General features: G+C 44.0%; 1 protein-coding gene across 1 annotated transcript in view; it reads right to left on the bottom strand.

Annotated features, from left to right (window-relative positions):
* dnah2 (dynein, axonemal, heavy chain 2) overlaps positions 1 to 13,452 on the bottom strand; it is a gene marked incomplete in the record, with an annotated part of 180,590 nt that overhangs the window by 148,520 nt on the left and 18,618 nt on the right. The window contains 1 exon segment of the mRNA XM_029760275.1: positions 10,353 to 10,510. Within this exon segment, the coding sequence (XP_029616135.1) occupies positions 10,353 to 10,510 (158 nt within the window).

Raw genomic sequence — 13,452 nt, 5'->3', positions numbered from 1 at the left:
TCTGTGTGTTTATTCCGTTTGATGCAACACAATGGCTAGGTTCACGACCAAGCTTCTGAACAATAATACCACGGCCCTCTACAGGCTCAAAGAAAAGCTAGCTACTAGCTAGTCACCTTACCCCCAGCTGTGTACCGCGATAAGCCTGGAGGGTGAGACAGAATAGAAGGTAACACACACACACTCCGTCAAAACAGGACAAAGATGATTCAACTGTGTTTAAAATAGATATTAGCTTAGCCTCAGAGACACAACCTTATCATCTCAACACCACCTGAACCACAACAACAACAACAGGCTGGAGACAGTGTGAAAACTAATATAAACACTGCAGAGAGGTGCTAGGAGCCTAGGACAGGCATCCTCCAGGCTTTCTTGGGCAAAAGCACAGACAATACTATACAACTACAAGAAGCCTGAAAAAGCACTTTTTTGTGTGTGTGATCGCAGGGCTCCAGACTGCAACCCTTTAGTCGTATCTTGCAACCCTTTGGCTTGGTTGTGCAAGTAAAAAAATGTATAGTTCGCATTGGTGCGAGCTGCACATTTTACATTACATGTGATCACAATATTGTAGCCATATCTAGGAAAATCGAAGTTCCAAAGGCTGGGCCTAATATAGAGTATAAGAGATCATCATTAGAGGTGGCAGGTAGCCTAGTGGTTAGAGCATTGGACTAGTAACCGAAAGGTTGCAAGATCCAATCCCAGAGCTGACAAGATAAAAATATATCATTCTGTCCCTGAATAAGGCAGTTTTAAATGAACCCACTGTTCCTAGGCAGTCATTGAAAATAAGAATTTGTTCTTAACTGACTTGCCTAGTTAAATGAAGGTTAAAAAAAAAAATTGAAACAAGAAGTTTTGTAGTGATTCCTATGTTGTTGATGTAAATAATATTTGTTGGTCCATGGTGTGTAATGAGAAGCAACCAGATGCTCCACTTGACACATTTATTAAATTGCTTATCCCCGTTACTAATAATCATGCACCCATTAAGAAAATTACATTAGAAACGGTTAAATCCCCACGGATTGATGAGGAATTGAAAAAATTGTATGGTTGAGAGGGATGAGGCAAAATAATTGGTAAATAAGTCTAACTGCACAACCGATTGGCAAATGTACTTCAAATTGAGAAATCATGTGACTAAACGGAATAAAAGAAGAAACTACACTATGAAACAAAGTTAAATGACAAAGAATGATTGTAAATTTTGGGTAAAAAGGCATACAACGGTCTATCATTTATTGAATCAGGTGGCTCATTCATCACAAAACCCACTGATATTGCCAACTACTTTAATGATTTTTTCATTGGCAAGATTAGCAAACTTAGGCATGACATGCCAGCAACAAACACTGACACTACACAGCCAAGTATATCTGACCAAATTATGAAAGACAAGCAATTTTGAATTCCGTAAAGTGAGTGTGGATGAGGTGAAAAAATGATTGTTGTCTATCAACAATGACAAGCCACCGGGGTCTGACAACATGGATGGAAAATTACTGAGGATAATAGCAGACGATATTGCCACTCCTTTTTGCCTATCTTCAATTTAAGCCTACTATAAACTGTGTGCCCTCAGAGCTGGAGGGAAGCAAAAGTAATTCCCCTACCTAAGAATGGCAGTCCCTTTTACTGGCTCAAATAGCTGACCAATCAACCTCTTACCAACCCTTAGTAAGCTTTTGGGAAAATGTGTGTTTGACCAGATACAATGCTATTTTACAGTAAACAAACAGACTTTCAGCACGCTTATAGGGAAGGACATTCAACAAGCACAGCACTTACACAAATGACTGATGATTGGCTGAGAAAAATGTATGATAAAAAGATTGTGCAGGTTAGATTGTGCAGGTTTTGTTAGACTTCAGTGAGGCTTTTGACATTATTGATCATAGTCTGCTGCTGGAAAAACATATGTGTTATGGCTTTACACCCCCTGCTATATTGTGGATAGAGTTGCCTGTCTAACAGAACACAAAGGGTGTTCTTTAATGGAAGCCTATCCAACATCCAGGTAGAATCAGGAATTCCTCAGGGCAGCAGTCTAGGCCCCTAACATTTTTCAGTCTTTACTAACGACATGCCTTGAGTAAAGCCAGTGTGTCTATGTATGCGGATGACTCAACACTATATACATCAGCTACTACATCGACTGAAATGACTGCAACACTTAACAAAGAGCTGCAGTTAGTTTCAGAATGGGTGGCAAGGAATAAGTCAGTCCTAAATATTTCAAAAACTAAAACCATTTCATTTGGGACAAATCATTCAGTAAACCCTAAACCTCAACTAAATATTGTAATGAATAATGTGGAAATTGAGCAAGTTGATGTGACTAAACTGCTTAGAGTAACCCTGGATTGTAAACTGTCATGGTCAAAACATATTGATACAACAGTAGCTAAGAAGGGGAGAAGTCTGTCCATAATAAAGCACTGTTCTGCCTTCTTAACAACACTATCAACAGTTTTGTCGCATCTGGACTACTGTTCAGTCGTGTGGTTAGGTGCCACAAAGAGGGACTTAGGAAAATTGCAATTAGCTCAGAACAGGGCAGCACGGCTGGCTCTTGGATGTACACAAAGAGCTAACATTAATAATATGCATGTCAATCTCTCCTGGCTCAAAGTGGAGGAGAGATTGACTTCATCCCTACTTGTATTTGTGAGTATTGACATGTTGAATGCACCGAGCTGTCTGTCTAAACTACTGGCACACAGCTCAGACACCCATGCATACCCCACAAGACATGCCACCAGAGGTCTCTTCACAGTCCCCAAGTCCAGAACAGACTATGGGAGGCACACATTACTACATAGAGCCATGACTACATGGAACTCTACTCCACATCAAGTAACTCATGCAAGCAGTGCAAACATAGGCACAGTGTAATGTGTACACTAATAATCGGGAAGCAAGTACAGGGAGTGAATTTAATAAATAAACTAACATGGAACAAAACAAGAAACACGAGTAGTGTACAGACATGAAACATATAAACAGAAACAACAACGCCTGGGGAAAGAACCAAAGGGAGTGACAGATACAGGGGAGGTAATCAGGAAGGTGATGGAGTCCAGGTGAGTCTCATGAGGCGCAGGTGCGCGTAACAATGGTGGCAGGTGTGCGTAATTATGAATAAACTGGTGACAACGAGCGCCAGAGAGGGGAAGCGAGAGTAGACGTGACACACAGACACATGCATACAAACAACTCTATTTTACAAACGCGATAGGCTATTGGATATGGCACTGAAATACGGCACACGCGAAATGCGCAGTTAGCCACTGCGAGTGCATAGGCCTCATTGGGCGGTAGGCTACAACTGCAAAAACATTTTTACTGTTAGATGAATACATGGCTACTAGCAGTGGGTGTTATATTTAGACTTAGCGATCTAGCTAATGTGTTTTGAGTTTCCACATATTTAGGTGGTGAATTAGTCCCAAATAAATTAGCCAATGATATTAGAGCACATAAAGATGCAGGCAAATTCATCTATATTGAACAAAAAAAAGATTTTACAATTCTGGAGCCCTATTTTAACAGTAAAATATAACAACAATAGCTTTATTGTCTATCCAATGAATGAAGTTGCACATAAAAATATTTTGAATCACAACATGAAAAGCTGATGAAATATCTTCTCAGTTGTCCATTAGGCTTTTTAATAAAGCACTGTGAAAGACTTTATAAGATGATGATAATAATAATACTAATAATAATATATTATTTAGCAGACGCTTTCATGCAGCGACTTACAGTCATGACTGAACCCACTATCCTAGCTAAGCTACTACTGATGGGGCAATTTTTTTTGGGTGAGACCAAATCATGGGCTGTTGCCACCAACTGAAAAACTTAGTGGCAGGGGAAAATGTTAGCACCCTTTCATTTATTTAGGCAAGAGGAAGAGAGTTGAGCACGTTCTTTTCCTTTACCTGAGATTAACTGGAAGGAATAACCTTTATCAGAAGGTTATCACTACATCAAACAGCCAGGCGTATTAAATTAATTTATCTCAGTCAGGGTAAGGGAGAAGGGAGACTACACGAACGCACGCACGCACGCGCACACACACGCACACACACACGCACACACCTCTACAAAGACACTACAAAGGGTTAAACCTGATGAGGGATAAAGAGGAGCTGCCTGCTGCCTGTCTATGTACTGCATTGTCGCTCTGTCTGTCTCTCTTTCTATCTGTCTGTCTGGCTGGCAAATCTAACATAATTGACCTAGTGTGAAAATAACAGGAGGTGAACAAGTGCACGTGGGTGGGTGCGTGCGTGCGTGCGTTTGTGAGTGTGTGTGTGTGTGTGTGTGTGAGAGAGAGACCAGAGAAAGAGGGCAAATGAAAGAGAGAGAGGCTGTTGAAAAGAAAGAGAGTGATGAAGGTTGAAAATGAGAGGCAGGAAGGTTGAGAAAACAGTGAGATGCAGAGAAAGAAGGTCAAGCGAGATAGAGAGAGAGAGAGAAAAAGAGAGAGAGAAAGAGAGAGAGAGACAAAGAAAGAAATAGAGAGAGAGGCCACCAGGAGGACAGAGGAGAGAGGGCAGGCTGGAGCTAACCACACATTAATCATGCGTCAGAGCTCCACGGTCATAGCAACACATACACTCACAGATAATATACACAAACACATACGAACACACGCACGTGAACACGCACGCACCACATCGACTGCCCCTCCTGAGGGTTATATAAACCTAATAAACCGATCTCTGCTAACACTCACACACACAACCTCTGAATCTGACCAGAAACGCAGCCCTTTGATTCTTGGCCGTCCCCACATAGCTCTCTTATAGTCTAAACTTTGATCGATTTTCTGTCTTAATGCATTTTGCACACTGACACTCTCTCTCTCCCCTCAGTGTTAGATTGGTGTGAGAAAGAGAGAGGGCTTCAGCACCTGGTTTATTGCTTTATGAAGTCAAGGTGATGGCTGACAGACAGGCAAGCAGTGCTGGTCTCTTTGTTATCACTGGGCTTTCTCTCTTACAGGCTGTGTGTGTGTGTGTGTGTGTGTGTGTGTGTGTGTGTGTGTGTGTGTGTGTGTGTGTGTGTGTGTGTGTGTGTGTGTGTTTGTGTGTGTGTGTGTGTGAGTATGTGTGTGTGAGTGTGTGTGTGTGTGTGTGTGTGTGTGTGTGTGTGTGTGTGTGTGTGTGTGTGTGTGTGTGTGTGTGTGTGTGTGTGTGTGTGTGTGTGTGTGTGTGCGTGCGTGTTTTGGGCTCAGGCTGCAGACACAAGGCCAGGGACTGCTTCCTAGGGCAGACGCTTACACCACACTGCAACACACTGACTCCCTCCTAGATAGGAACCCTAAGTGTTAAAACAGGTCTCCCCTACTCCCTCTCTTCCTCTTCTCTCCCACTCACCCTGCCTCCTCCTCCTCTGCCTCTCTCCCTCACTTCAACCCCTCCTCCTCAGCACTCTCCATGCCCTATGGCTGAACCCAGTATAGACTGTGATATTGGCCGTGTGGGAGACAGCCTCAGAGTGATATCTGACTGGAGAAAGAGAGAGAGAGAGAAAGATGCAGAACCTGGCCCTCTTAACGAGCTTGGAGATGTATCAGCATTTCTTTACTTAGCTCCCCTCCACTCAAGCGTAGCCACATTTAAAATGCCCAAATGCAGGACAACGGGATGATTGTGCGGGACATTTGCATTCCCCCTGACAGATGTAGCCTACTGAATATAATTATAGAATATGCCTAAAATGCATCGTCCAATTGCAACGTCTGCCTATGCCCACAGAGTCTCAAGAACATTTTATATTTTTAATAACCTTAAACACCAAGTTAGGCATACCTAATATCAAATTAGGTCATCATCACTGTCAACGTTTTACAGTGAAACGTCCAAACTGCATCTGCATGCCAAACATTACTTCTCCCTCTCTGTCACGGATGCCATGTTTTTTAAATTGTTTTATTTTTTATTTCTCCTTTATTTAACCAGGTAGGCCAGTTGAGAACAAGTTCTCATTTACAACTGCGACCTGCCCAAGATAAAGCAAAGCAGTGCGACACAAACAACACAGAGTTACACATGGGATAAACAAACGTATAGTCAATAACACAATAGAAAAATCTATATACAGTGTGTGCAAATGTAGTAAGATTAGGGAGGTAAGGCAATAAATAGGCCATAGTGGCGAAATAATTACAATTTAGCAATTAAACACTGGAGTGATAGATGTGCAGAAGATGAATGTGCAAGTAGAGGTACTGGTTGCCCTTAGTTTGAAGATGTAATCCGGAGACAGGTGTTTTATACAACAGCCTTCTTTGTTCTCTTTTCGACTCCCTCCACATTTGCAATCAAACGGCAGAATTTTCTGCATCTCCATAGCGGTCATACTCTGCTTCCACCGGGCATTCCACTGATTTCAAAACTTGGTCCTCTTAGTGATATCTTTCAAAAAAAGCTGCGTTTGAAAGAATTACCTACACATACTGAGTCTATGTTATAGACAGAAGCATGCTACATGGCAGACCAATCCAAACTCATCTCTTGGCATGTCCTGCCCATCCATTATCTCAGCCAATCATGGGTAGCGGGAAGGTTTCTGACTTTTTCCGTGTCTAAACCAACTAGGCTCGTAATTTAACCATTTTATACATATTTACAGATGGCAAATAAGGAGGTGGTAAAATCAGGTGGTGTTTTTGGTGTGACAGTAATGTTATACTATGCTATTACATTTGGTTGTGTTATGTAGAATACTACTTTAATTATTATGTGATCTTCCAAGATATTGATTCAGCTTTGATCTAACTTTACCTAATGGGCACCATTGTGAGAAGTGGCGGAGCGACGCTCTTGGTGCACTCTGGCAGCACTACACCCCTTCTCGCAAAATGTGGTGATGCAGAAAGGAGAGACCACATGTGCGGCTGTTTTATAAAAATCTGGGAATATGTGACCAAGGAAACATTTCTGGTTGGTCTCAGGGAATGTAAAACAGTTAGGACAGGAGACTTTTAAAACGGATTGAGTGAAGTAGCAGCAAATGTGTTGAATGAGCAACTAATGAGAAACATGGAGAGCCTCACAAGTTTGACGAAATTAGTTTATAGCCTATCTTTCAGTCTGATAAGGCTATTTACTTACTTTTGAAGCTCTTAGTCAGAAGCACGCTTTTTGTAAGTAGTTAGGCCTAACTGTCCTCTACAAGTTTAGCTGGAATTTTGCCGGAAAGGATTTGAGAAATGATTGGTTAACGATAGGCCTATGACATAGGCCTACCTCTCGATCTCAACAACTATTGGAGAAGTGTTGAACATCACCAGTACCACATCCTTATGATATACATCTATCTATGAACGCAAAGTGACTGCAAGAGACAGGTTGGAATGTACGAATGAAATACGGGACAAATCAACCTTTTCTTTCAAAACTAGTGGTGTTTGAATTTGTTGATAAAATATGGGACATGATTATTTGGTTGCAGGACGCTGGACAAAGGGCCAAAATGCGGGGCTGTCCCGCACAATCCAGGACATGTGGTCACCCTACTCCCCTCCTCCCCCTTCTCTCTTATCCTCACCTAGCCGGGGATGGCTCTCTTGAGAGAGCTGATGGAATGTGCTTCATTTTTGAAAAGTGGCTATCTCGCAGACGGACAGAGGCATCCCAGTTCAAAGATAACGGAATAGTGAAAGGACACTACTTGGGTCTGAAACATTCTTGGCTGTAAACGGTTCCAACACCCCACTCTTATACTTAACTTGTCTCCCGGAAGATACCACACAACCACATCGCAGCAGCTCTGTCTTATGCTAAGATACAGTATTAGGTGATATGGCTAGCCTCAATGTACAGTACCAGTCAAAAGCTTGGACACACCTACTCATTCAAGAGTTTTTCTTTATTTTTACTATTTTCTACATTGTAGAATAATAGTGAAGACATCAACACTATGAAATAACATATTTTGAGTTGTCGAACACTGTTTTTGGTTACTACATGATTGCATATGTGTTATTTCATAGTTTTGATGTCTTCACTATTATTCTATAATGTAGAGAATAGTAAAAATAAAGAAAAACCCTGGAATGAGTAGGTGTGTCCAAACCTTTGACTGGTACTGTAGATATGGCAGGGCTATTGACTCCCATATGAATCCCTAAACAAACCCTGTGTATGATACTACTGGATAGAGGGCAGAGAAGGGATCACTGAGAGAATCAAACATGACAATCATCTCTGCAGCACTCCACCAATCAGGGCTTTATGGTAGAGTGGCCAGACGGAAGCCATTCCGTAGTAAAAGGCACATGACAACCCGCTTGGAGTTTGCCAAAAGGCACCACCCCTACGGTGAAGCATGGTGGTGGCAGCATCATGCTGTGGGCATGTTTTTCAGAGGCAGGGACTGGGAGACTAGTCAGGATCGAGGGAAAGATGAACGGAGCAAAGTACAGAGGGATCCTTGATGAAAACCTGCTCCAGAGCCCTCAGGACCTCAGACTGGGGCGAAGGTTCACCTTCCAACAGGACAACGACCCTAGCACAAAGCCAAGACAATGCAGGAGTGGCTTCGGGACAAGTCTCTCAATGTCCTTGAGTGGCACAGCCAGAGCCTGGACTTGAACTCGATCAAACATCTCTGGAGAGACCTGAAAATAGCTCTGGATACTTATGATGAGGGGAAAAAACGAATGTGGAAAAAGTGAAGGGGTCTGAATCCTTTCCGAATGCACTGTACTGTATGTCTCTAAATGGTTCTGTTCATGAGGTGCTTTAGAGCCATGTTTGGCTGCACCAGTCCCACCCTATACTGTACCCTAGTGCCTAGTCACTAGGGTACAGAGGACTATCATAGAGAGAGTAAATGCTGTAGTCATCAGCTATGCTATGGGGCTTTCACCTCCCCTCCCCTCCTATCCCACCCCTCTCCCCCTCCATTGATCGGGAACTAAGCACTCTCTTTAATTGGGTGGATGGGGTTGATCGCCCGTGCGGACGGCAGGGGCCCTGAGGAGTATTGGAGCCGTGTGTGTGTGTGTGTCTGTGTGTGTGTGCGTGTGGAACGATTTGGCCTCTGTGCTACCATTGAATAAAGCTGGGGCCCCGAGGCTCTCAGAGCAATCACACATCACACACCCTGGCGGCCATAATGAAGTGAAGCTAGCCTCCCCACTACCACGCCTGACAACGCTGAGCTGAGGCTGAGCTCACTGACTGACAACTGAGAGGAAACAACAAGTTGCCGCTTTCGTTCTCCCTCACGCTCGCTGTCTTTCTGGATCTCTCTCTCTCTCTCCCCCACTATTACTCTCTCTCTCTCAATCTCCCTCCTCTCTCGCTCTCAGTCCATCTCCAAATCCCCAGCCCAACTTTACTGAAACCAACAGGTGAAGAAACTGTTGACGAACTCTCCTGCTCAGTTTTAAGACTTATTTTCTTAGCAAGGCGTTGTCATACACCTTGTCAAGTTGCTCATTGAAACTCCACAAGAGAGCTCCACTATAGGATAAGCTGATGTAACTTAACGCAAAAGCTCCTTTATAAGCTGGGAGACAGACGCGCTACTACGCTATTTGCAGTGAGGTGCTGTCATTCCCTAGTGCGTTCACCATCACTTTGAAGTGAGGTTGCTGTCATCTGCTGTCAATACGCAGAGGAGCTACAGTAGCTAGCTGCAGTGCGTTGTTGCTATCACTTAGAAAGGAGACACAGTCGTTTTCCCCAGGAAGAGGGGACGTCTATAAGCTTTACATTCAGCAGGAAGGTGGAGGAACTTGGATTAAGTGTCATTACACATGCAATTATTAGTGAGTGATGTTGATTAATTGTACAGTGTCTGTGTGTGTGTGTGTGTGTGTGTGTGTGTGTGTGTGTGTGTGTGTGTGTGTGTGTGTGTGTGTGTGTGTGTGTGTGTGTGTGTGTGTGTGTTTGTGTGTGTGTGTTGTGTGTGTGTGTGTGTGTGTGTGTGTGTGTGTGTGTGTGTGTGTGTGTGTGTGTGTGTGTGTGTGTCAGAAAATTTGAAAAATAAGCCTTTCGTGAAATAACACTTGACTATTTTCCTTCTTACTGATTCTGGCTTTGCCGATAGCTACGTTGAGGAAATATTTACTTACTATGACTGAAATATGTGGTTGTCCCACCTAGCTATTTTAATATGAATGCACTAACTGTAAGTCGCTCTGGATAACAGCATCTGCTAGATGCCTCAAATGTAAATGTAAATGTGTGTGTGTGTGCATTTGCTGTGTAAAACACGTTTGTGTGTGTGTGTGTGTGTGTGTGTGTGTGTGTGTGTGTGTGTGTGTGTGTGTGTGTGTGTGTGTGTGTGTGTGTGTGTGTGTGTGTGTCTGTCCTTACTTGTGGTGCAGCTGTGAGGCATGCAGGTAAAGCTCCTTCCAGGCCAGGCAGCACTGAATGCAGTCGTTGAGGGTCTGCTTGCTGGACACCACATAGCCTTGGAAGATCCTGTCCAGGGAGATATCTCTGCAGCACAGCCGGATAATCTCATTACTCATCTGGAACAACAACAACACAGAAATGATCAACAACATCAACAACAGAGGTAAGATGCAAGACACCACATTACCAGTAAGGCTTGTGTAATACATGAGTAGAAATGACTTAGGCCTTGAGTTATGTATAGAGCCTTGAGTTATCCTGATTACTAGACCTGACCAGGAGAAACTCAGGTCCCTAGTTACCATGATGTGGCCTCACCAGGAGTAACTCAGGCCCCTAGTTACCATGATGTAGACTCAACAGGAGAAACTCAGGCCCCTAGTTACCATGACGTAGACTCAACAGGAGAAACTCAGGCCCCTAGTTACCATGATGTAGACTCAACAGGAGAAACTCAGGCCCCTAGTTACCATGATATGGCCTCACCAGGAGAAACTCAGGCCCCTAGTTACCATGATGTAGACTCAACAGGAGAAACTCAGGGACCTAGTTACCATGATGTAGACTCAACAGGAGAAACTCAGGCCCTAGTTACCATGATGTGGCCTCACCAGGAGAAACTCAGGCCCCTAGTTACCACGATGTAGACTCAACAGGAGAAACTCAGGCCCCTAGTTACCATGATGTGGCCTCACCAGGAGAAACTCAGGCCCCTAGTTACCATGATGTAGACTCAACAGGAGAAACTCAGGCCCCTAGTTACCATGATATTGCCTCACCAGGAGAAACTCAGGCCCCTAGTAACCATGATATGGCCTCACCAGAAGAAACTCAGGCTCCTAGTTACCATGATATGGCCACACCAGGAGAAACTCTGGGCTCCTAGTTACCATGATGTGGCCTCAACAGAAGAAACTCAGGCCCCTAGTTACCATGATATGGCCTCACCAGGAGAAACTCTGGGCTCCTAGTTACCATGATGTGGCCTCAACAGAAGAAACTCAGGCTCCTAATTACCATGATATGGCCACACCAGGAGAAACTCAGGCCCCTAGTTACCATGATGTAGACTCAACAGGAGAAACTCAGGCCCCTAGTTACCATGATATGGCCTCACCAGGAGAAACTCAGGCCCCTAGTAACCATGATATGGCCTCACCAGAAGAAACTCAGGCTCCTAGTTACCATGATATGGCCTCGCCAGGAGAAACTCAGGCCCCTAGTAACCATGATATGGCCTCACCAGAAGAAACTCAGGCTCCTAGTTACCATGATGTGGCCTCACCAGAAGAAACTCAGGCTCCTAGTTACCATGATATGGCCACACCAGGAGAAACTCTGGGCTCCTAGTTACCATGATGTGGCCTCAACAGAAGAAACTCAGGCCCCTAGTTACCATGATATGGCCTCACCAGGAGAAACTCTGGGCTCCTAGTTACCATGATGTGGCCTCAACAGAAGAAACTCAGGCTCCTAGTTACCATGATATGGCCACACCAGAAGAAACTCAGGCTCCTAGTTACCATGATATGGCCTCCCCAGGAGAAACTCTGGGCTCCTAGTTACCATGATGTGGCCTCAACAGAAGAAACTCAGGCTCCTAGTTATGATGATATGGCCTCACCAGAAGAAACTCAGGCTCCTAGTTACCATGATATGGCCTCACCAGGAGAAACTCTGGGATCCTAGTTACCATGATGTGGCCTCAACAGAAGAAACTCAGGCTCCTAGTTACCATGATATGGCCTCACCAGGAGAAATTCTGGGCTCCTAGTTGTAGACTAAAACAATTCCTGGTCAAGTCATTTGGCCAAGAAAAACCCACAAAAAAGATCATCTGTGGAATTCATCAAAATAATCTACAGACACCCCCCCCCCCTTACCCTTCCCTCTCTCTCTTTCAACTCCAAGTCTCCAGTTCAAGTATAACATTATGTTCTCCTTGGAGTATGTATGATTTTTCATATTCATAACGCTAAAATGCCAGGTTGAAGGCCCTGGTATCCCCCTCCAGGGTTGGATCGCACCAGATGTATGCAGATCTACATCTGTTCTGTGCAGCCTGGCCGGCTCAGACTCTTGATGCAGGTGTGGTTTGTATTATTATACCACGCAGAGAGAGAGAGAAAAGGCCTATGCTTTAAAGGGGTAGTGTATAATTCCACCAGGCTCACATTTCAACGTTTCATAAACCCCCTATTTAATGTGGTGTGCTTGGTGTCAGTCAGCCATCGCTATCTTGTCTGTCACACTCACATAAACACAGGTAGGATATAGGGGAAGGGACAGAGAGTGGGGTAGGGAGAGAAGAAACAGGAGAGAAAAAGTGTGAGAGAGAGAGAGGAGGGAGAAGGGACAGGAGAAAGAGAGAGACAGAGAGAGAGAAAAAGAGAGAGGAAGAGAGAAACAGACACAGAGACACAGAAAGAGAGAGAGTGACAGAGAGAGAGAGAGAGAGAGAGAAAGAAAGAGAGAGAGAGAGAAAGAGAGAGAAAGAGAAAGAGAGAGAGAGGAAAGAGTCAAAGGGAGGAGAGTAATTATTGGGGATGATGTATATAGTGGCGTATGTGGAATGACAGCTTCCCTTTCATTTCTCTGATCAGTGGTTTAATCCTGACAGAGGAACAGCGGGCTGGGGAGCTGAGCCGCCCTGCTCTGCGTGTGTGTGTGTGTGTATGTGTATGTGTGTGTGTGTGTGTGTGTGTTCGAGTGCTCACGGCACCAGGAAAATGTGTTCTACAGGCTGATTACACCGCCAAGCAAATGCCGCTTTTAATGAAGGAGGGGGAGAGAGAGAAAAACACAGGAAATTAAATTGATATGTAAATGACAGAAATGATCATTTGGCCTGAAGGTGGAGAGTGCTAGAGCATTAACCAGCTTATGAGTTAATAATGATTTTTTCTTCTTCATTGAGAGACAAAAATGGAGAGAGAAAGAGAGAGGAGGAAGAAGAAGAACGATGAAGACAACACACTGCCCAAATAAAGGAAACACTTGAGTAAATGAGGGATAAAAAGTATATTGAAAGCAAGGGCTTCCACACAGGTGAACTTCC

This window comes from Salmo trutta, chromosome 8 (assembly GCF_901001165.1).
Source record: "Salmo trutta chromosome 8, fSalTru1.1, whole genome shotgun sequence".
Classification (NCBI taxonomy): Eukaryota; Metazoa; Chordata; class Actinopteri; order Salmoniformes; family Salmonidae; genus Salmo; species Salmo trutta.
This window is presented reverse-complemented; position numbering and strand designations above follow the sequence as displayed.